Source organism: Urocampus carinirostris, chromosome 4, assembly GCF_059441175.1.
Source record: "Urocampus carinirostris isolate Australia breed hairy pipefish chromosome 4, RoL_Ucar_1.0, whole genome shotgun sequence".
Classification (NCBI taxonomy): domain Eukaryota; kingdom Metazoa; phylum Chordata; class Actinopteri; order Syngnathiformes; family Syngnathidae; genus Urocampus; species Urocampus carinirostris.
In genome coordinates, this window is record NC_142352.1 from 50,207,170 (window position 1) to 50,231,504 (window position 24,335).

Below are 24,335 nucleotides of genomic sequence, written 5' to 3' on the forward strand. Positions count from 1 at the left end.
AATATTAGAACAAAACACTTTTGATAGTACTATACTCATACAATTGCTCTCCTTATTATTGAATGGAATTCCCCTTAATAAGCAATTGGGTAGCTAGGGGTGTGTGTTGGTTGGATCCCTTTACCACTAAGGTCATAGGGGCACAATTTCTTGTGGTGTGTCTTGGGAAAGTATAGACTGGTGGTGCCCATCCCTCTCCAGGCCCATTAAGTGATTACGAACCTTAAAAACACAATGGGACATCTCTTTCCATTATAACAGATTATGTAGAATACCACAACATTAAAAATGTACAACTACATTGTCGTCTGCTACTAGTGACCGAGAGAGTCGGGATTGGAGCCGAAATGGTAAAGGCGAGATCAGCCTAAAGAAAAAAAGAAAAGAAAAAAAGCAGTTTAAAAAAGTCCCATACAAAATTTTTAATACGCCGTGCACTATTTGAAGTGATCAAAAACCATTAAAACGTATACGTGGTCAGATATTTATACTTGTATTATAAATGCCACAGGAAATGAAATCATGTATCTGTCTCCGTGTCTCTGTCTCCAAGTACTGTATCTGTCTCCATGTTCCTGTATCCATGTCTCTATCCATGTTTCTCTATCCCTGTCTCTTACCTACCTCTCTATAGCTGTCTATAATACATCTTTTTTATCTGTATCAGTCTCTCTATCCGTCTATCTTTATCACACCGCACCACGCTTCCCCAATCTGTCACATTAAATATGTTTACGAACAAATTATTTTCCGATGATCATTGTGCGTTTAAAACTATTTATAAATTTACTCTAAATTGATGAAAAACATATATTTAGCCTTTAATTAAATTAATGTTTGGTCCTAGTTATATTTAATTGCATTAAACCTTAACAGTACACTGCTTCCAAAGCCAAACCAATATTTTATGGTCAGTTGCGTTTTTCTGAAAATTGAATATAGCATCACCACAAACCAAATTGGCATGAAACAATCAAACAACAACAGAAAGTTAACAATTCTCAGAGAAAACTGAAAGTGCTGCGCGATTACAGAGAAATGGTCAATGGATAAAAGTAAATAAAAAAGGAAATTAATAAGTAAGATAAACAAATATACAAAAAATCCGATATGTTTTATTCAATACAAGAGGGAGATTCCTAAGTACAGTACCTGTATACTGTACCTGTATTATGTGTTCCTCCTTCCATCTCTAGTGACGCCCTACTGGTAGTTTTGTTAACAGCGCCGCGAAGCAGTCACACTCTGTAACAACAGGCAGGCAGGCAGTGGTCGTCAGCCATGTTGCTAACGTAAGGAGTGTGACATATCGAGCAAGCTGTCAGCAACAGGTCCGCCCGACAAGTAGCAGATAAGCCAAAAACTTCCAACGATCCTTTCTCATTTTTGTTTCCCGTCTTAGAGTAAGGGAGGCACCTCATCGAGCATGATGTATTGACGTTTGACTCTCAAAACTCGTAAGGGTATCTTTTTCACCCGTGTGAGAAAAGGCAAGCGAGGGTAAGTTTATAAATAGTGTTTTTTCCCCTTTTACATATTGCAAATTTGCTTTCAAGAAAACTTCCGTGTTTCATTGCTCTCACAAATTAAATAGAACGTTTTTTTGCAAAGAAAGAAACAGCAACAAATGTAATTATGATATGCCAAGGGGACATTATTGGGATGGATGCCAAAGTCCTACTTTCAATCAAACATTTGTAAGATAACTTTTATAAAAGAGCTTCTTAGAATCATACTAACTATACGGCACGTACGTATCAGTAAATGGAGATTTACAAGAGCAGTAATTAAAACTAGTTGAACGGGTTGCACACACAGTGGAGATATGAGAATGTGTAGCTTGGAAAGGGGGTAACAGGTCATTTTTGGCTGTTGGTAGTCATAGGTTTTCCAAAGCATTTAATATTTAAAACGTTTACTAATACTTGGATCTCCAAAGTTCCTCCAGTGTGACCAACAAAAAGTAGAAATGTTTTTTTGTGGCTTTTTTATGGACACCCTGATAAACACTAAACCAATAATCATTTAAGACAAAACACAAAATGCTCACGCACAGCCGTACAACACAATCGCATAATACAAGATCCTGTGCCCAAAGGGAGTAGGCTGAAGCAGAATTATAAATTAAAATTTGACACGTAAGATACCAACAATTTTCAGACCAACACCTATATCCAGATCTTTAGTTTAGGTTGACACCAATATAATATAATAGAATAGAAAAGAACATTATCGATAGTCACTGTTGATAACAATAGAATAAAATAATCTTTATTGCCATTGATAACAATGTAAGGAATGTAAGATGAACACGTAAAGACTGAAAAGAGACACATATAAATGTTTACATTTGTACCATTCACTTCTCTATGTTGTATAGATTATATTACATTCAAATACCAACTCAACTTTCTTATTTAATGAAATTTTGAGGAAGCAAATTTACCATTACTTTATTTTCAGATTCTTAATTGTTAAATGGCTACTAGAAGGCAAGACATTTAATACCAAATACTTTAAATAAGGCAGGTATTAACACATAAATCTGGAATTGATACTCTCCCATTCTAAATTGTAAGCTATTGTGTCATTATGCAATGAGCAAATGTACACATGCTATAAAAATCAACTGTATTGCATATGCACGTTTTTAAATATGTTGAGCACATCTATTTGATGTTGACTTAGTTGATTTTTCTTTTCTCCACCATTCACTAAAGTTACAAACTTACAAAGAATGGTCCAATTAGTACTTTTATAATCACTGTTTTGTAAAGCTGTTGCTCAACACTGTATTTGTGTACATTTGATAATCTCACAGTGTGACGATTGTCCTGGATATTTTCCAAAAAAGACACAATAATGGCACAATGATGGTCCCTTAAAGGATCAGTTTAAAATTACAAGAGTGACAACAGACCTTTCATACAGCCTAAGATTCATTATATGGATGCAGAAACAATCCTATACTGTCTGATAATCAACCTTTTGGGAGTATATTCACACATTGTTTTTTGGTATATCATTCTGTGACATTTTTTGTTAGGGGTTGTCTCGCAAAACTATCAACAGTAACACTGCCTAATTTAAGAGTTTTATTTTTGGAACACTTTAATTTCTGCTGCTACTTCTGGAGAAAATGAAGTATGTACATGCATTAACATTACCTTAATGACTGCTGTGCCTTTAAATGCGCATACGCCGCATATAAAATGAAATGAAATGATCTGCATTTATATAGCGCTTTTCAAGTCAAGACTTGCCAAAGCGCTTTACAGTGTGCTTCACATTTCCCAATAGCGGCCGTGCAGCCATGTAAGGTGGTAACCTGCTTATTGGGGGTATTAGGGGTTCAGTGTCCTACCCAAGGACACTTCCACATGTGACACGTAGAAGCCGGGATTCGAACTGCGATCTCTTGATCCCAAGATGAGTGCTCTACCTCCTGAGCCACTGCCGCCCCCAAAATGCATAAAATACAAGTCGGAGATTTCCCCACTCTTGTCAAAGATCCTCATGTGTACAAATCAGGACAATGCAAATAAACCAATTTCAGATGTGAAAAAATTGCTGTATTCCGCCTCGCAGCAATAATTCAGCATTTTATAAAATGCCTCAAAATTCCCTTGCAAATTTTTCAATTTAGCGTTTTGTATCGTAATATGCGTTTATCTAATGCCACGTGGTTTAATAACATACTATTAAAAGGGTGTGTGTTTCAATCGCAAGTTGTAGCTTTTATGCCCACTCATCCACTTTACTGAACCCTGGCACTCTCGCTGTTACAGGAAAAAAAAATATCAGTTGATTTAAGGTCATGTCTTTCATCTAAGTCTATGTTTCACTTAAACTTGGTATTGCTGAACAGCATTATGGTGAATGGGTGGTTTTCGAGACTGTAAGTCAGACATCAATCAATCAATCAAAACTTTGCATTATGAACTTTTCACACTAAATGGAGTCATTGACCAGAAGTAATGTACAGCGAGTTGCTCAGGGTGCACGATAAAATCAGTTATTGTTTTCGCGTACAGTTCTATTTAACTGGCAGGCAGTTCTCCTTCCTGTGTCAAATGTCCTTGAAAACCTTTCAATTACGCGAGTAGTCAAAATAGATAGGTCGCTAAACCCCATTAGATGCAGAATAACAAATATCCTCTTACTCAAATTTTTAAAACTCCAAATAGGACCCCCTAGTCACACCTCTTTTCTCACTTAAGTTTCCATCATACAAGAGCATGCTAAGGTACCGTGATGGAACAAGGCATTGACTTGTGTTCATGTGCATGCTCTATTTTCATCTCGCTCTTTTTTTATCAGACACCTCTCACCCACTGAAAATTTTAAGTAGAGCTCACACTGTATTCAAAAGTCAGCCATGTGGAAAGGAGGTCAACCACATGGAACAAGGAATCGATCCAAAAATGATTTGAGGCTGTCTCTCAATTCTGTCTAGCTCAGTGTGAGCTGCTTATAAATGTAACCGTCTGCACTGTTTATTATCATCATTTTCCAATGCACTGATTGAAATAACATCCCTAGCTTCCCTTACTGCTATTGCCGCACATAAGCAGTGCTAGGCTAGGTATTTACCCAACAGTCCAGTGTTTAGTACATAACGAGTGAGACAGGCATGACCTTTTGAAAAGTACCTCAAGCCAAGTTTGGCTAGCACAGATGAGCCATAAGTGCTATGACAGACTGCAGTATTCTGTGAATGTGTTAGCTTTATCTGTCAGATTTTTTGGGGGATAATTACCGTATTTTCCACACTATAAGGCGCACCTAAAAGCCTTTATTTTTTTCAAAAGCTGACCATGCGCCTTATAATAGCCTAGATGGTAAGGCGCCCGCTTTGAGACTGGGAGGTCGGTGGTTCGCGCCCCGGCCGAGTCATTCCTAAGACTTACAAAGTGGTCGGCGGCGCCCTCTGTTGGCTGCGGCTGCATCGGCTCGCTACAACGGGTCAGGTGCAATCGACATTTCGTTCTGTGTGCATTGTTACACAGAATGACAATACAAGGAAATTATTATTATTATTATTATTATAATAAGTGCGCCTTATTTATGGATCAATTTTAAAATTGCAAAGTTTTCCATCTAACTTGCAGCCGCCGACTAGATTTTCCCCCGAACGCCAAGTAGTACGCGGTGTATGCTAGGATTTATTTACCGGCGTTTCATTGGCTAACCAATGTGTCAATCATCATTTTAATCGATCACTATTGGCTAAAGTTATTCGGAGGTCAAGGGGCGGATCCTTTTTATCATTTACAGGCTGGCATTGGCTTGAACGGCAAAACAAAGCCTGCAATTGGCCGAAAAAGATGTGTCAATCATCAGTTGAATCGATCACTATTGTCTAAAGTTATTCAGAGGTCAAGGGGCGGATCCTTTTTATCATTTACAGGTTGGCATTGGCTTAAACGGCGAAACAAAGCCTGCAATTGGCCGAAAAAGATGAATGTGTATAGCACGTCGCTGACGGCATAGAGAAAGCATTTTTTTCTATTCTGTATTTGTAAATATGTTATCTTATACCCTCACGGATATAAGAGGACATTGGCTGCACATTATTATGAACACAACGACTTCGGTGAGCTACTCCGGGTTTTATATTGTCCCTGTATATTGTTTCAGACTGAACTTGATGTTTCTGTGATAAGCGGTGCAGATAATGGATGGAATGGAGTGTCTATTTTTAAATTAAACTCAATTCCAAGTGTTTATTGTCATATGCACAGTAAAGTTGCGAGCGAATAAGAAAATAGATACTAAGGAATGGTTGGCATTCCTTGAATCCCAAGACTTTAACCTTCCGAATGATGGAACGATGCATTTGAGTGACATCGTATGGACACCGCATCCGCACGTGTTCTCGACACGTATTTGCGTCTTTGCAAGCTTTCGGAATTTTAAGGGCGTAATAAGTTTGACTGAACTATCTGACTGTTTTGTCGACGTTCCCATTGTAGTGCCTTATAATCCGGTGCGTCTTATGTATGTCAAAAATAGGACCAAAAACTATTTTTTCGGGGTGCGCCCTATAACCCGATACGCCATATAGTGCGGAAAATACGGTACCAAAATGCTGATGTCATCAAGCGTTTTATTTATGCAAAAACGGATGCACCATCAACAAAGCTTTTGTTTGAGGTTAACTCCGAGATTGTTCTGTGCGCCATCATACTGGGCTTTGTGCACTCACGCACTCTCCTGCTCAGCCTACCTTGTTGTCTCTGGTGCATTGCTGAGAAAATATCACTGTGTAATCCATTTGCTCCCTCATTGCTACTGGCTTTGCATTTGTTATTTTCTCACTAGTGACAAAAGAAAAATAAATTTAGGTATGATTACAGGCTACAGCTGTTGATGGAATTTTATTTTGCCTAATTAAGTAAATGACTTTTGAATGACTTTTCTGTTTAGTTTTGTTGGTCATGAAGCTATAATTCCTGAAATATTTTTGCTGTATTTTGAATGCTGTATTCTGTTACTGTATTGCATTTGTAGAAGACCAAATCCGGCCAAAAGAGCTTTTTATATTTTTCCGTCTCATGGTACGTTAGATTACCACTTGCATGTCGAGGAAAAATTATATCATAGTTGCTCAGAGAGCAGAAAACAATCAATTTTCACTTACCCTTTTTCTGAAGTTACGCCTTGATTGATTTTTACTACTGCATCAGCATTTATATATGTACTAATCAATGCAATATTTTTTGTTATTTATTATATTGGGTGTGCCTTATGAGTTACAGTGTGTTATCAGTGAAATATAAATGACTGGATAAGTATGTTGGTACCATATGGTTGACATGAGCATATTCTAGACCAGGGGTCGGGAACCTTTTTGACTCAAAGAGCCATAAAAGCAAAAAATATTAATTTTATTTTGGGAAAGAGCCACACCATAAATTATGAGACAAATTTACTAAATTGCTAAACCCGCGCCCCAGACAAAAGCTTAGTCTTCAGCACATTTCTTTTTGATGATTTGAGAAAAATTATGAAAAGAGAATAATGCCAGAGCCCCTGTCCCAAAATCAACAAACATACCACTTTAAACTTGTCTCTTTCTTGCAATGACTCATGATTGGTTACACTCCTTTTGACCCTTTTTTATCATACATATTGGTTTCAAAACCAGATGCAAGCATTTATTTTGTAAAAACCTCACAACATTCTGAGAATAGGTAGCCTTATGTGCTTACCTTTGGCGAGAGATGGGAAGGAGTGCTTGTACTTTTTGCATAGCTCCACCCATCCCTCCCACTCACCCAATCAAATGACAAAGTTCTCTTCCGGTGTTTTGGCGTATTTACAGTTCTGTGGATTCATCATAAGGTATCTGAACACTGAACACAGATTACATAGTGAACTTTTATATAAAGGATTCTTTAGCGTTGTACAGCTAAAACGAGTTTTTTTTCCCCCATTTTTTGTGTGACACCTTGACTGTAAATTGTAGTGAAAAACGTGCCATATATATACTGCGAAGTAATCAGTTGTCAGTAAGTTTCGGTTTGGCTTTGCGTGTAACATAATAGGATAGACAAATCAAGTTTTGGACAAGATGGAGAAATTTTGCATGCAATCAAATCTGTCTCTGAGCCACAGATACTCGTAGAAAGAGCCATATATGGCTCGTGAGCCATAGGTTCCCGACCCCTGCTCTAGACAGATAACAAATTGGAAACTAAAAGAAGAAAACATGTAACTGAGACTAAAGGAGAGAAACTGGCCCACAAGCAAAGTCAAAGAGAAGGGAGGAGAGTGACAGATGGTAGACAGTCCTGCATTAACTTTACCATACCATACCTCAGTCTTTTTAGTGGATTGTGATGCGCTGTCTATTCAGTACAAATATAGAGTGACTATGAAGAGTTTGTGAGCCTATCCCAGTGCACTTCAAAAGGTGTTGGAGTTGGCCCGAGTCGCCAAGGCAGAGGCAAACAGGTGAAGCACTGTTAAACTCTGCAGACAGACCGAATATCTCCCTCTTGCTTCCTGCCTATTTCATTAGCGCCACAGCTGTTGTGTAGTACTTTCCTCCTTGCAGCCGTGCCGACTGAGATTCAGATGTGTGTTTTACAGATGGCTGCAAATAGTAGCTGAGGACTCTACCGGAAATTCACCCCCTTTACCCAGCTCCAAAAAACTGCAAATATGAACAGTAAGATGAGTCGCCATGAATGTCAGTTATGTGTGCATTTATTTATATTTAAATATGCCTCTTTGATATAGACAGCAAAAACTATTTTGTGTGTAAGTGAACCTTAAATATATCTCATCTCATTGGCTGCACCGCTTATCCTCAGTAGGGTTGCGGGGGTACTGGAGCCCATCCCAGCAAGCAGTGGGCAGGGGACACCCTGAACTGGTGGCCAGCCGATCGCAGGGCACACAGGGACAGACAACTCGCTCATTCACACCTAGGGACAATTTGGACTGGCCACCTGAAATGCATGTGTTTGGAATGTGGGAGGAAAACCGGAGTGCCCGGAGAAAACCCACGCATCTACGGGGAGAACATACAAACTCCGCACAGGAAGTCCGGTAGCTGGATTTGAACCCACACAGGAGGTTCCCAAAACCTTAGAACTGTGCCGCACACGCGCTAACCAATGTGCCGCCGTGCTGCCCCCTTAAATATATATTATGTTTAAACCATATTACATTCACTGTTGTTTATCTTACTTTCGTTTTGCTTCATTATGTTTCCTCATTGTTTACTAGGTCACAGTTGTGGATGAAACATGCAAAGTAGGCCCGTGTTTTTTTTCTTTGTACTGTACATCCTTAATTTAACACCCAGTTCAGCGATAGTTTTGTGTCTTTAGTTTGCTTGGTTTCCTCTTTTGGTGCCATATACTTTTTTACTTTTTTAAAATGAAGATTATGTTTCCCTGGATATGAGCTACAGTTTGATTCATTTGAATGCCTAAGTTTTGGGGTAATTAGCCTATAGTGCGCAAAAAATACTACGTCACCCAGTAATTATGTTTACACGAATTGGGGAAAAACTGTCCAGATTATTTAGCTAGCATAATAAATAAAGGAAATGTCTCTAACCAATGAATTATCCAGGAGATTAAGGGAAATGTGTGTCATTTTTTCTAATGGGGATTTTTTTTTCTCGCTGAATATTGCCACACTTAACTTCATAAATATTTATGTAATACAGGTGGTGTAAATGTGTGGGCTGTGACTCCAGAAGAGAGGAACAAGCATGACCAGCAGTTTGACACCCTCGCCCCTTCAATGGGTTATGTTTCAGGTATATGCAGTACTAAGATGACTGTAATTTATCTGCTACCAGTATTAATTCCTTTTTTAAAGGTAGTTTGTCTTGATATTCAATAACTGATCTGCCTCTTTGTTTCTGCAGGTGAGCAAGCAAGGAAGTTCTTCCTTCAATCAGGGCTGCCTTCTTCAGTTCTGGCTGAGATATGGTAAAAGCAGATTTGTGGAGAAACAAATTCCTTTAAAACCTTGGGTTGATAGTTTTTTGTTCAACCTCAGGTCTCTTGCTGACATGAACAAGGATGGGAAGATGGACAGGTTGGAATTCTCCATAGCAATGAAGCTTGTAAAACTCAAACTCCAGGGAACGCCACTTCCCTCTGCTCTGCCAGTCATCATGAAGCAGCCTCCTGTGCCTGCTCCCAATCTTGCCTATGGTACTGTTTTGTTCTTTTTTGCCACAGACATAGTAACATAAGAATACGGAACTCAAATTATTCTCATGCATGTTGTCTACCAACTCAGTATTAATTTGCAATTTGTTTGTACTTCAGGGATGATGCCTAACATGTCCCTTATGTCTGGCAACAACTTTTCAATGTTAACACCTGTATCTATGACAACACCAGGGCACACTCCCTTTGCACCAATGACAGGGCTCAACATGGGACTTCTCAAGCCAATGGCTACTGGCACCTTGGCCACTGGTACATACTACTTTTATTTAACAATTTTTTTTAAAAAATACATATGTTTTGTGATGGAAAACACATGTCTTAAGGTCAATATGAATGGTGAATATTGTGATATAGCTTATACGTAATATGTAACACTTTTCTTATCTAATAATCTATCTATCTATATCTATATATATATATATATATATATATATATATATATATATATATATATGCAGGTTACAAAATTCTTAGTCTATTATCTGTAAAACCTTACATTTTCTTTATGTATAAGTCGTTTTATATATTTATTTTGTGTTATTAATGCTCTATAGTAAAGTACTTTTAACTTTGCATTTGATTGCTCCAAGTCAGATAATAGCATAAAATATTTGTATATATTGTTCAGCTCTATTTTTTTAGCCGTACAGAAAAAAATGTGTGCTACAATGAATCCTGCAAGAAATGGAGTTCATTAAGCAAAAACTGTTGCTTGATCGAAGAGATTTTGTTTTCCATAAAACATTCTTCAGGGACAACAGGTTATCCCCTATTTAGCACAGGAAAAAAACTGTGGGAGTGATCTTATTGTTGTTTTCCATTTACGATTTGACACAAACATTCATCCATCCTACTGTATGCTGACGAATTTTCAGGTCTTCCGTTATCTGCTTCTTCCTATGGTTCTTCACTTTCATCCAGGTAGTGTACAAACACACTAACATTCCCAATACTCGGCGCAATACACGACACTTTATCCGCCTCTTCCTATGAAAAACTTATACTTTATTTATTCATTTATTATTTATCCTTTTTAGCTTTTATTTCTGAATTGTTTATCCTCTGCAGGGCCACTTTGCCAAACTCCTCTGTGACAGCCCAAATGCCTGGAGGCCTTGTGGACTGGTCCGTGCCACATGCCTCCAGACTCAAATATAGGCAGCAGTTCAATATCTTGGACAAGCAGATGACTGGATACCTCACTGGTACTGCGTGTGCATGTGCAAATTTGAGTGTGTGCGCCTGAGCCTTAGTTTGCTCTGGTCATATAAAATCCAACTATGTTTGGCATGCAGGCGTGGATGCTCATGAACAACTGCTGATTTAATAAATTCTCCTTACCCTCCTTTCCCCTCCTTCTACGTTTCAATTGCGTCAAGCTTTGGCTTACTAGGCATGTGTGTATGTGTGAATGACATACTGGTTGGACTCGTTTTTTTAAATTCTCGTAATGTAGTGAACAATGTCTCTACACCCACTCGAGCATGACTTTCATGCTTTTAATCATTACTGTGTTTTAGAATGTGTCCTTACAAAGCAAGTTACATGTCGTCTTTGAGATTTATTGTAGACTGCTGCCTACCAGTTTTTGTACATGTGAGAGTTTAAATTAGATCGTTAGAATCTACATAGGTTTATTTTATATATATATATATATTTTTTGTTTGTTTAGTTTTTCTTCATAAAGTTTACGTTGCAGAACTTCAGCTCTCATCATTAACAACCATTTTCCTTGGCAAGATAAGTTATTTATAAGGCAAACTTTATACACAAGGAAACAGAAACAAACAAAACTTCCCAAAATGGCTAACATCTATAACATTGACAAACTGCTGATTTATGATTAAAAAAAGACCTACTTCTCTTTTGGGGAAGGTATTTTCCACTCAGTTAGGAATACAAAATAATCATTTTTGGGTTCCTCACAAAAAGAGGAAAACTAAAAGAGGAAATAACATTATTGACAGAGGTTTACGGAGAGATTAAAAAAAAACTTACTCTTTGTATAAAGGTCAGCAGGTGAGGGGTGCCATGGCAACCACAATGCTCAGTCAGACTCAACTGGCATCCATCTGGTGAGTACATGAATACTTGTCTATAATTAACAGGTGTCAATGCTAAATAAAGTAATTTCATGCAGTATGTCATTAAATTGAGTACACCCCTGACATTTCTGCAGAGATTTCTTCAAAATATTTACTTGAACAACACTGAAGAAACAGCGCCTTCACACAATGAAAGGTAGTCTGTGTAAAGCTTATATAGCAGTGTAAATTTATTTTCACCCTCAAAAAACTCAAATATAGTCATTAGAAACAAAATCTTGGTAACAAAAGTGAGTACACTCTTAAATAAAAGTTCCTAAAGTTCAATATTTCGTGTGGCCACAATGATTTTGCTGAACCACTTTAATCCTCCTGGCCATGGATTTCATCAGAGCCTCACAAATTGCCCCTGAAATTCTCTTCCACTTCTCCATGGCAACATGACTGAGCTGGGGGATATTCAAGATCTTGTGCTTCACCACCTTCCGCTTGGGGATGCCCCAAAGATGTTCTATTTTTATCTGGAGACATGTTTGGCCAGTCAATTCCCTTTACCCTTAGCCCTTTTAGAAGAGCCGTGCTCATTTTATACGTGTATTTTGGGTCATTGTCAGGCTACTCCAGTTTTTCACAGTACATATTTGAGTTTGTGTATCCCTTAATGAAATGCAACTAATTCCAGTTGCACTCATGCTGCGCCAAACCATGACAATCTCAACTCAATGCTGGACTTAAGGCACGACACAAACGTGATTGTACTCCTCAACTAGTTGCCGCCACACATGCTTCACACTATCTGAGCCAAGTAAATTAATCTTTGTGTAATCAAACCAGAGGATATCTTTCCAGCAAGCCATGGCACTCGTTTACATATTCCATTTCATTGTGTCAAAGCAATGTTTCTTAAGTAATGTTTTATTAAGACCTTAGAATAAAATCTCTGCAGAAATGTGAAGGGCGTACTCACTTTGGTGAAATACTGTATATGGCTTTTATTCTGACCGAATGAATACATTTCTGTGTAAACATGTTTCTGTACATGTAATGGGTATACACACACATGTAAATGCAGTACACTTATACAATATAACTATTCTACAGGAATTTAGCAGATGTTGACAAGGATGGCAAACTCTCCGCCGAGGAGTTTATTCTGGCTATGCATCTGGTCGATGTGGCCAAGAGTGGGCAACAACTGCCGCAAACCCTTCCAACTGACCTGGTGCCACCTTCGTATAAGTGGGTGGAGAAGTTGCACATCGCTATATTAACCCATGACGTTTTTTCATATTATCTTTTTTTCCCAGGGGCCCTACGAATGGATCCACTAGTATGCTCTATGATAACCTTGATGTTGAAACCTCACAGACAGCAAGAGGCAAGAGTTTCCTTTCTCCTACTTTCATCTGAATTTTAATGACCTAATTTTTGTTTAGAATTTAATTTAACGCAATAATTTTTTTATTCATCCCATTTAAGTATCATTTGAGGACAAATTCAAAGCCAACATGGAGCATGGTAATGCAGAGCTCGAGAAGAGACGATTGGCATTGCTGGAAGCTGAAAAAAAGGAGCAAGAAAGGCAAGCTCAAAAGGCACGAGAGGAGAAAGAACGGTGGGAGAAGGACGCTCTTGAAGCTGAAGAGAGGAGGCGGAAGGAGGAAGAGAGACGGCTAAAGCGCCAGAGAGAGTTAGAAAGGCAGAAAGAAGAAGAACGCTTGAGAGAAATTGAAAGGAAAGAGGTAAGGTTGTGTTGCATCTTTCTCAATCAACGTTTTACATACTGACAGTGTTTTCGAGCATATATTTTCCCTGTGAACGGTTCTTACTGTTGTGTCAATGTCCAGTATTCTTTGGTGGATTTACTACAGGCTGCACAGCGTGAGCTTGAGCGGCAAAGAAAGGAGGAATGGGAAAGGAGGAGACGAGAAGAGCTTCAAATAAAGAGGAAGCAGGAGCAAGATGACGTTGTCCATCTCAAAGTTAAGAAGAGGAGTCTTGAGATGGAGTTGGAAGCTGTGGTTAGTGCTAAAGAACTACTATGACGTATCAATTGCAAAGTATTGCCAACCTTGGTTGTGGTGTGAGGTCATGCTTTGTGTCTTAACCTAAGGGTAACAAACAGCGTCAGATTTCTGACCGTCTTCATGACATTCAAAACAAGAGCAAGCATCCCAAAACTGATTTGGACCTTATCAATCAGAGAAAAAAGGCTCGCCAGCAGGACATTAGAAACCTCCAAAAACAAATTGAGGTTTGTAGTGTTTATGTCTTAACCTTTTTCTTTAGTTTATTAATCAAAACATCTTCTGCTATTTCTTGACAGGAATTTCAGAGGAAATTATCCCAGTTGACTCCAGAACAAAAGAGGCTGACGGACACACTCCAATGCATGGCTGTAAATAACCTGTCTGGTTAGTGTTGAAAGATCAACTTATCAACAAGCTGTACTGTTAACAGTACTATTTTCATGGCAAAATAAAACTTAATATGTCTCAGAAACCTAAATTCAGCACAGCTTTGGTAATTAAAGATGCAATAATAAAAATGTAAAATGCAATTTGCCATAATTATTTATGACATTACATTATTCTAAGAAGATTTTTTTTTTTACTATTTTAGTATTGTGATGGAAAAAACATTTTTTTACAAGTTACTTCTTAATGCCCTCTTAAAAAAACAGCTGATTAGGGTGTCTAATCCATTGCTTCTAGTGTCGACCATCTCCAACCTGAAGCTCAACGTTACTCAGAAGCGCAGCACTTGTACAAAACTGAAGGAACAAATGGAGGCTCTCGAGAAAGAAACTGCTGCTAAACTGGAAGAGCTGGACCGGTATAACAAAACCATGCAGGTAGAATCCAGCAACTCGCTGCAATCAAACAAAATGCTTACTCACTGTGACTGTGTGTATGGGTCACACTACATGACACTTTTTTTAACCGTCCTCATCTTGTGCCTCAGGGGCTCTAGGGCGTTAGTTTGGGGCATTTATTTACGCACCTGCAGATAAGCAGATGGGGTGATCAGTGTTCTCGTTTGCCCGCGTCTCTGCGTCCTAAACGCATCATTTTTGCTGGGGACGCATTGTGTCAGATCAACGTGCGTCCCCTGGACGCAACGTTTTTGACACCAAATTGTCATTACCCGATAACTTTTTTTTTTTAACAAAGATTTACGGCACTCCAAACTTTTTTTTAGGCAGATCCGCCATCCGCCATTGTTGTTTTGGTCTTGCGCCGATCTAGGCAAACGAGATCTTGTTGCTTCGAGGTGACGTCATTGTTGTGGCGGTTGTCAAGTGAAAGGAAGTATGCCTCCGAAAAAACAGTTGGTATTAGGTGCAAATCAACAAAAAATTGTTAATTTCTTCAGTATTGGTAATAACTTGAAACATAACACAGAAAGTGGTAACAACGGCAATAATTCCGGCACGAAAAAACGGCGGAGAAATTTTTCAGAAGACCGCGAAGGCAAGGAAAAGACGTGTTTTGAAGCGAACGATTTGACGAAAGAAAATAAACAAAAGAAAACTCTTAGCAAGAAAAGGACTTTTCTGCCAAAATTGACTCAATTATATTCCTGGTTACGCTATGAGGAGGATGATAATGGAGGCTACATGTTTTGTGATGCGTGTACCCAGCGTGACAAAAAAACTGGATTGCATAAATCATTTCGCAATACGGACTTTCAGAAAAGCACATAGGATCGGCACAACAACAATGAAAATCACAAATTATCTATGGAAATTCCGTTGCTGCAGGAAGAGAGAGGCAAGTATGAACAGATATGTCATACAAAAGAAGACTTGGCCATGCTTTCACTGCTAAAAGTAGTTAAGTGGATGGCAGAGGAAGATGATCCATTTAGTAAATTTAAAAGCCTCATAAATCTAATGCACGACCTTGGTGTGGACACTTGGAAAATTCTGAGCAATAGTGCCATCAACTATGATTCTCAAGGACTCCAAAAGTGTTGGTCTGTACAAGAAACTGTCAAACAACAACTTCATATCAATTACCTACATGATGTTATATGTCATAGCACCAGTGATGATACTCTCCCATTTTTTTCAAACTGAGAATTTGGACCTAGGACTAGTCAATGTGAAGAAAGCCCAATGCATTGCAGAATTGGAAGCTGTTAAAGGTTTAGACACTCCTCATTTAGTGCAGCTGAGAAAAGACCTTGCTAATGGGACCTACAAAGACATTCATAAGGCTTCATATTCCCCAGGATTCAATTTAGCGACAGTCACTGCTGCCTTTGTCAACAACTTGATTGACCATATAAATGACAGATTTCCTGAAGGAGATCTTCTCTTTTCATTTTCTGTTCTCGCCATGCGACCCCTTAGCTTTCTGATATCAAAGGAAAAAAGAGAACATGGGAGATAGAGATGCTGTGTGAGCACTATGGAAAATCAAAAACTGTTGCGTGGATGGAGGGTGATTACACTGAGCATTCAACAACATCAGAGGCGAGAATATTAATCCGTGCTGCGTAAAGGGAATTGGGTCTGCTGAAAGAGGTGGTGTTGGCACGGAAATATAGCCTGGATAATATGAGAATTTTGTGGAGCAGTATAATTTATTTCCACAAGGAGGATTTTCCAAATCTCATTTTGTTGGTGCAGCTTGCAATTACATCAGCCGTACATACTGCAGGTTGTGAGAGGGTTTTCAGTGTCCAAAACAGCATCCTCACAAAAAGCGAAACCGCCTCAATATCGCAACACACCAGCTTATGAATGTGCATCTTACCAAACAATTGGACCTTGAGAAGCCATTACAACTGTGGGGGGACAGCAAACCACAAAGAATATATGAACTGAAAAATCTGAAGTGAATAAAACTGCATGAATACATATATAGACTCGGTAGCCTAGATGGTAAGGCGCCCCTTTCGAGACTGGGATGTCGCTGGTTCAAGCCTCGGTCGAGTCATACCTAACTTAGACTTACAACATTGTTACTCATTGCCTCCCTGCTTGGCGCTCGGCATTAAGGGTTGGAATTGGGAGGTCTGGTCACCTAATGACTCCCAACACAGCAGTTGGGTCTGAAATGGCGGCGCCCTGTTTGGCTGCGGCTGCATCGGCTCGCGACAGTTTAACTGTACGGGTCAGTTGTATCGACATTTCGTTCTGTGTGCATGGTTACAAAGAATGACAATTTACAAAAAATGTAAACTAATATTTCAGCAATGTTATTTTTTATAATGTACAATATTTTTGTGAACTGAAAAATCTGAAGTGATAAATGCTTTTTATTACCAATTAAGTGTGGTTATTAAAACTGAAAAATATAGATTCATATTATATATTTGTCGCCAATTTACAATTTCAACCTCGATAACACTACATTTTGGGGACCCATAGATCTCTGTCGGGACCCATAGATTTTTGAGCATGCGAGTCCCCGGGACCCATCACTTTTCAGAGGTAAAATGAACACTGGGTGATTATTATGGCAGGGTAGGGGTACGGAAAATGTAAGTTTTGAAGCGTCTAATGATGTTTGTAAAGTTAAATTGAGATTTAAACCAGAGTAAAAAAATGACTGTTATAGACATATGGATAGAAAAGTTATATGACCAAATTGTTCCCGCTTTTATCCTGAGCTTATCATTTTGTCTTACCTTAAAATCATCGTTTATTCTGCCTCATTTTTCTGTTCTCCTGTTGGTCATTTTCCACGTAAGTTTGTTGCATGCTGATGCTAATGACGCTTTTCTTCAGCCTGTCGTCTCACTGCTGGCTTGTCTCAAAACTCTCGTCCACACACTGCAGGTTTTCATTTTCCTTGGTGATCTCAAGTTTAAATACAATGTTTTAGCATATGCCATTGTCTATCACATCTTCTTTTCTTTTAATATAGTTCCCCTCTCTCCTTTTGGCACTTGCGCAATAGTGCACATTTTGCTCGACTATAAACTCATTTTGGTTGGTCATTTGCTACCCTTTTTTGACATCAGGAATTGAGCGATAGCCAGCAAAAGCAGCAGACAGCCCTTGAAAACCTGCGTAGTATAAAAGAGAACCAAAGGCTAGAGCTGATAAGGAGGAAGGAGGAGCATGAGGAAAGGAGAAAACTGGAAGAAGAGCGGAGACGACAGGAAGAGGAAGAGCAAAGGTCTTCGAAAAGCACAAAAGTTAAATGTAAAATCATATTTTAAGTTTGTATTTTTATATGTATCACAGGCTTGAGAAGGAGCGTCAATGGAAGGAAAAGTTGAGGAGGGATGAGGAGGAGCACCAAAAAAGGCTTCAGGATGAACAAGAAGCCAAAAGAAGGAAGGAGGAGGAGAGAGAAAGGGAGGCTCTTATCCAGGCAGCAAAATTGGAAGCTGAAAGAGAACTGAGGGCAAAGGAGGAGGCGGAGCGGAAGCAAAGGGAAGAAGAAGAGAGGAAAAGAAGGGAAGAACAGGAAAGGCAAAGGCTTGCAGAGAGGCGGAGGCAGGAAGACGAGAGGAAAAAACTGGAGGAAGAGAGGAGGCAGTTGGAGGCAGAGAGGAGGAAGCTCGAAGAGGATAAAAAAATGGAGGCGAAGCGAAGGAAAGAAGAAGAGGAGCGATTGAGGCGGGAGGAAGAGAGAAGGAGGCTGGAAGAGGAACGTCAAAGAAAGCGTGAGCAGGAGGCAGAGGAGAGGAGGCGTCTTGAAGAAGAACGCAGACTTGAGATGGAGCGGGTGGAGGAGGAAAGACGGAGAGTGAGGGCCGCCCAGGCAGCCATCCGAGACTCTGAGGAGAGGAAGAGGTTGGAGGAGGAAGAAAGAAGGAGGAAAGAGCTACAAGAAGAAGAAAGGAAAAAGAGGGAGGAAGAAAAACAGAGGCTTCAGCAGCAACAAGAGGACGATTGGAGAAGGCGCGAGGAAGAACGAAAAAGAGCAGAGGAGGATAGAAAGAGAAAGGCTGAACAAGAAGAAAAGAAGAGAAAGGAGCATCACTCAACTAGCGGAGGCAAAATTGACATTCAAGAGAAGCTGAACTCTTTGCTTAGAGGTCTGGAGGAGCGGAAAGGTAAGTAAAAACTGTCTTCGTTATGTGATATGATATTATCACATTATGTTGGATCATATTTTAGGAAGAGTGTATTTGTGCCTAATTCAAATTCCCATTCTACATCTTTAGGCCGGCAACCAAGAGTCATGCAACCCAGGAGTTCGTTGACTCTTACACCCTTTAGGGCACTTTACCCGTTTACTGCACGAAACCATGAAGAACTTACTTTCAACGCAGATGAAATTATCGAGGTATGAGTGAAAGGTGCTTCATATTGTCTCACTTTTATCTGGTCTGTGTGAAATAAATGAAAGTCTGTCTTTTTCACTTTCAAATTTCTCTCAGGTGGATGAGACAGTAGAGCCAGAGGAAGGCTGGTTGTATGGGAGCAGGCTGGGTCAGATGGGTTGGTTTCCAAAGACCTATGTCGAAAGGGTGGGTCCATCCAACTTGACAGCCGCTTCACCACCTCCAAAATTGCCGATCCAATCGCAACTTTCAAATGCTCTTGAAGCGGCAAAGGTAGCTGGGACTAAATCTGCGTTCACCCCCACACAATCTCCAAACCCCACCCACTCAGACACAGGTGGACAGGTAAGATATTTTTGGTAATGTTTGTCAAAATCCACTTATGTAGTACAATTTTGTGAAATACGGCATAAGGAAAGAATTATAAAGCTGCAATCTTGTCTTTGTTTTCCTATCTTTCGCTATTTTTGTTGAGTTCAAGACATGATTATGAATGCTCACTATTATTGTGGCTTACATAGCGTGTGTACTGATTTCCAAACCACTCCAGGTCAATCTGATATGAATTGTACCACATTGAATAAATATTTTATATTTATAGGTTTACGTTAACCATTTTATTTTGTTCATTAATCAGCAAGTGGTAGGAAACCTGCTCGCCCAGGCTCTCTGCTCTTGGACCGCAAAGACCGACAACCATCTAAACTTCAATAAGGACGATGTGATTCAGGTGCTGGAACAGCAGGAAAGTTGGTGGCTGGGAAATCTGAACGGGGAGCAAGGCTGGTTTCCTAAGTCTTATGTGACACTTCTGGGTGAAGAAGACAGTTCAGAGTACGTATGCAAATACATATAATTATAACAGAGTTTTTGCTTTCTTGGTAGAATGTAGATTTCTGAAAGCTTCGGTGTAAAACAACTCACTTTGCTTGGGCTGGCATACACCCACTTTTTACCGTACATATAACCTTGGTAGCGCATTTACACAATGGATTAAAGACATAATAGTTCATATTTCTTTCCACAATTCTAGGACATTGCATTAACAATCTTTCATCCTTTTTTAGCCATCCCGTTGATTAGTTATAAGATTCTAAGAGGGAATTGTTTTGTGTTTTTAGCATGAAGCACTCTACAACTAGTGCTGCAGAAATGAGCAACAGCCAATTTGAAGGTACATATATCTGACTTGAATATTGGATTATTTTTTATCTCCTTTCCTATCGACACTTGTGAAACATGAAAAGTGACACAAAAGCACACCAACAAATCATAATTGGGTAGCAGGACCTGCAGTGCCGACTAGTGGTGAGAAATTGGGGAAAATTATAAACTTATTGACTTCAGAAACTTGATGAGTGTTAAAAATGCATCATTTATCATACCATGTTGCATCAAATTTCATTTTTTATAGTAAATGCAATCAATTGTACAGTCTTCGTCCAGAAAGTAGCCTTTGCGATTCATTATAGATAGTGATGTTCATGTCCTGTTTTCCTTTCCTTTTTTAATTTTGATTGTCGTTCTAACAACTTGATTGCTGGCTTCTCACTTTTTATCCCTCGTGCTGTATAGAGTATACGGCATTATACCCATATGAGTCAGCAGAGCCTGCAGATCTCACATTTGGAAAGGGAGACGTGATCTTGGTGACCAAGAAAGATGGGGAGTGGTGGAATGGTGCCATTGGTGATCGTTGTGGCGCCTTCCCTGGCACCTATGTCAAACCAAAAGATGCAGATGTAAGGATTTTGAACTATTTTATGACATGTTAATGAAGTGCATTATTAAAATCACGTTATGTTTCCCAGACAAAAGCAGCTGCAAAGAAGCCAGGTATGTATCTTAATGTGATTATTAGATTTAGCTATCAGTACCCAATATTACACTTGTTTGTGTGTTTTTTAATTTTTAGTTTTTCTTGACTTTTTCATTCCAATATTCTCTTATTTCTCCTATCATAGAGATTGGCAAGGTGACAAGAGCCCATATCTCCTCTGTACATGGGCAACTTAACCTGGAAAATGGTCAACTTGTTGTCATCCTCAGCAAGGACATGTCAGGCTGGTGGCTTGGAGAGCTGCAGGTCAGTGCTGCTCATGCAAAATACTTCTCGACAGGAGGCACCAAAGAATTTTAGTCCATTTAGTGCAGGAGTCTGGAACACAAGCTGGATATGGCTCTTTTCTTCAGTACATCTGGCTTAGAGATACAACAAGGCCCATAGTTATCTTCTGTGACTTTCAAATTTTAATGTATACAAAGCTGAAGCATTTTTGTTTTGTCCAAAATATATAGGGCAAAGTTCCAACTATAATTTACACTCACGGTGTTACACAAACAGACTCCGTTTTGGCTGTATGTCTCTAAGGAATCCTCTATGTGAAATCTCATTAAACAATCTATGTTCACTGTTGAGACATTTTATGATGAAAACCCACCAAACAACCTTTAAACATAGAAAATACTGGCCAACCACCAAGAGCAATTCTATTAGGTGATTGGTAGGGGTATGTGGATCTCTGCACACATATGCCGTATATACATCTGCCTCCTTCTCATTTGAAGCATTTTGTGACATTTTTACAAAATAACTCTTGCACTTTGTTTTGAAACTATTATTTACAAACACAATAATTGTCAAAATGAGCCTCAGCAATCTTAAATAACTGCAAAAGAGACACATTTTACAGGGATCAGAATTTTCCGCGGATCCGCGGATTTCCGCGGAAAATTCTGATCCCTGTAAAATGTGTCTCTTTGAACCCCAAAGGTCACTTCCGTAAATCGTCTAAATTCGATGAGAAAATATTTTGGGGGGGTGAGGTATGATACGTGACTGTTTCGTCACACAACGTGGTTTCGCTAACAAATAGATCGACTCCTACCATTGGTTCGCTGATAACCAATCAGCTGAGCTTTTGTTCAGAGCAATGGCTTTCTCAAACATGGTGCTCCTTCCGGTCTTTTCAAACGGTGAAATGAGTGTTCGAAAAAGTAAATATGAAAATACTAAGAAAAGAAGACGAGGCTTTTGTCTCCGAGATTGATAAAGGAATCAAGAATAAATTTAAGTGGTCATGGCTGGAGAAGACTGTCACAGTAAACGTTAAAATCGGCGCAAAGATCGAGGAAGTTGTGTCGATCTGATCAATTATGGTACGCGAGGTTGTGTGGCACTGATCGATCATGCTAAAATGAACAAGCACAAAGCAAAAATAGCTTGCCGGCGATCAAATTATGCAGTCGGATCCACATTATTGGCCGTTCCAAATCCTTCCACTTCAAATACTAGAAGCAGTCAACCACTGGTTCCCCTGTGTGACAGAAAATCCCAGTCTGAGGTATTTATAAATCATTATGAAATGATTTTATCTTTTGTGTTTATACAATATTTAGAACAGGATAAACAAAATTAACCCATTTGTTATAAACATGATTAAAATAAATTATTTTGTATCATCATGATCATGTTCAATATTACAAATGCTTTTAATGTCAATATATTATTATTTTTTTAATGTACATGGTTTATGTTCTGTTGGATTTAATTCATTCTAGTGCAATTTTCACATAGCAAATAAGATAAATGCTGTTGGCTTCAGGGGGGCTTCATCCCCCTGAGCCCCCCACCGGGCTCCGCCCTGGACCCTGGCTATTTCAGCTGAAAATGAAAATCTCCATTCTGATCCCTGATTTTAGGTGTTATATTTGTTGATATGGGACATAGGCTTTGGCATTATTAATATATAATAGATTATATCAAATCATCAAATATAACACAGTGAAATCAAATGTGCTGAAGAATTAGCTTTTGTCTGGAGAACAGGTTTGGTGGTCTTGCAGAATTTTGTCTCAAAATGTATGGTGTAGCTCTCAAAAAAAATCTATGTATTTCATGGATGTTTGAGTCAAAAACTTTCCTGACCCTTTATTTAGATGCTGGTTCTTGACAGTTTCTCAATTGTACATGCTTCTTGTCAACAGGCCCGTGGTAGAAAGCGGCAGAAAGGCTGGTTTCCTTCATCGCACATCCAGATATTGGGATCTAGTGGCAAATCCATGTCAGCTATCAACTCAGGTAAAGTGCACCTACTCATGATCATAACTACTTAAAATACGTTGGGTTCCATGTTTTTGGTGAAAATATAACCAATACTGCTCCGGCATGTTAGACTGTGCCGTTGTCATCATTAACATTGAAGATTTAGTATAAAGCGTTTGGCTGAGGTAAAAAGCTCATTGATGTTGTCCCTTTTGTCAAGGAGTGTGCCAAGTCCTTGCCATTTACGACTACACAGCCGCCAACAAGGACGAGCTGAGCTTCTCAGCTAACCAGCTGATCACCGTCCTCGATAAGAACGACCCCGACTGGTGGAAGGGAGAAGTCAATGGAACCACTGGGTTGTTCCCCACCAATTATGTTAAGACGACCTCAGGAGACGGTGACTCTAGTCATCAGTGTAAGTAGAGCACTTACACATGACAACACCCTTGAATTGAGTTCTTCTATTAATTTACACTAGTCAGTCATTCTCTGCGTGCAAGCTTGTTTTAAGAGGTTTGTGGGAGCTGTCCTATCACCGTTGCACTTTGCTTGAAGTTTTCTCAATAATTTTATCCCTTTTGCAAAACATTAGAAATCAATGCAAGGTAAACCTAAAAGGTTATTTCATATTTATGCAGTCCTACCTTAATTCTTCTTCCGTAACAACTTTCTGACTGTTTAGTTATACAGGTCTAGGTGGAGTCCAAATCTTTCTATTGTTAGATGGCCACTTCCATCCTTTTTGTCAACCATTACACTAACCAACCGATAAGAAAAGGAGATTTTATTTTCCACTCCAACGCTTTTAGTATGTTTGATAAGTCAAAAACAAATGTCTGCCTGTTATTTGTCTTTTTGACTTGATTTTTAGCCCATATTTTTCTCTATTACTGGCTGGCTGACAATCTCGACTTCTCCAATTTCCTCATTTTCCCACTTGATGCCTCCCAACCCACTTTCCCTCTTTTCTTCTTCTAGGATGGTAGAATGGGCTCCACCTACCCTCCTTCACATGACTACAGACCCACTATTATTGCACACTGCTTTGATTGCAGTAGTACAGTATTTGGATGGCCTGGACTGTCCACCCCATCTACTGATTACTCTAACTTAAGAACTCTAATGTTTTAGGGGATTTTTGTCATTGTGAGAGTTTTTGTGCGTTTTCTAAAACTTAACTGCACAGAGAAAGGGACTGGGTTTACTATGGTTTACATTTTCGCACTCTTGTTTTTCTCCCCCAATGTACTGCTTTTTTGGCATTAATTTGGGGAATCCACAGATTGA

At 39.1% G+C, this 24,335-nt stretch overlaps 1 protein-coding gene across 2 annotated transcripts in view; it reads left to right on the plus strand.

Moving 5' to 3' along the window:
* Nucleotides 1-1,237: 1,237 nt before the first annotated feature.
* itsn2b (intersectin 2b) overlaps nucleotides 1,238-24,335 on the plus strand; it is a 35,156-nt gene continuing 12,058 nt past the window's right edge. Inside the window, exons 1-28 of one of the 2 annotated variants that reach the window (XM_088334805.1) lie at nucleotides 1,238-1,331; nucleotides 1,403-1,500; nucleotides 8,098-8,176; nucleotides 9,188-9,280; nucleotides 9,392-9,455; nucleotides 9,526-9,683; nucleotides 9,801-9,953; nucleotides 10,580-10,625; nucleotides 10,773-10,909; nucleotides 11,716-11,779; nucleotides 12,851-12,988; nucleotides 13,057-13,127; nucleotides 13,229-13,491; nucleotides 13,621-13,770; nucleotides 13,863-14,003; nucleotides 14,076-14,163; nucleotides 14,464-14,603; nucleotides 17,726-17,883; nucleotides 17,952-18,769; nucleotides 18,881-19,002; nucleotides 19,097-19,345; nucleotides 19,638-19,834; nucleotides 20,122-20,174; nucleotides 20,576-20,742; nucleotides 20,812-20,836; nucleotides 20,965-21,086; nucleotides 22,988-23,081; nucleotides 23,266-23,463. In XM_088334805.1, the coding sequence (XP_088190931.1) occupies nucleotides 8,170-8,176; nucleotides 9,188-9,280; nucleotides 9,392-9,455; nucleotides 9,526-9,683; nucleotides 9,801-9,953; nucleotides 10,580-10,625; nucleotides 10,773-10,909; nucleotides 11,716-11,779; nucleotides 12,851-12,988; nucleotides 13,057-13,127; nucleotides 13,229-13,491; nucleotides 13,621-13,770; nucleotides 13,863-14,003; nucleotides 14,076-14,163; nucleotides 14,464-14,603; nucleotides 17,726-17,883; nucleotides 17,952-18,769; nucleotides 18,881-19,002; nucleotides 19,097-19,345; nucleotides 19,638-19,834; nucleotides 20,122-20,174; nucleotides 20,576-20,742; nucleotides 20,812-20,836; nucleotides 20,965-21,086; nucleotides 22,988-23,081; nucleotides 23,266-23,463 (3,916 nt within the window). In that variant the 5' untranslated portion in view covers nucleotides 1,238-1,331; nucleotides 1,403-1,500; nucleotides 8,098-8,169. The remainder of the gene's footprint in view (nucleotides 1,332-1,402; nucleotides 1,501-8,097; nucleotides 8,177-9,187; nucleotides 9,281-9,391; nucleotides 9,456-9,525; nucleotides 9,684-9,800; nucleotides 9,954-10,579; nucleotides 10,626-10,772; nucleotides 10,910-11,715; nucleotides 11,780-12,850; nucleotides 12,989-13,056; nucleotides 13,128-13,228; nucleotides 13,492-13,620; nucleotides 13,771-13,862; nucleotides 14,004-14,075; nucleotides 14,164-14,463; nucleotides 14,604-17,725; nucleotides 17,884-17,951; nucleotides 18,770-18,880; nucleotides 19,003-19,096; nucleotides 19,346-19,637; nucleotides 19,835-20,121; nucleotides 20,175-20,575; nucleotides 20,743-20,811; nucleotides 20,837-20,964; nucleotides 21,087-22,987; nucleotides 23,082-23,265; nucleotides 23,464-24,335) is intronic. The other variant, XM_088334803.1, reaches the window with a different exon arrangement.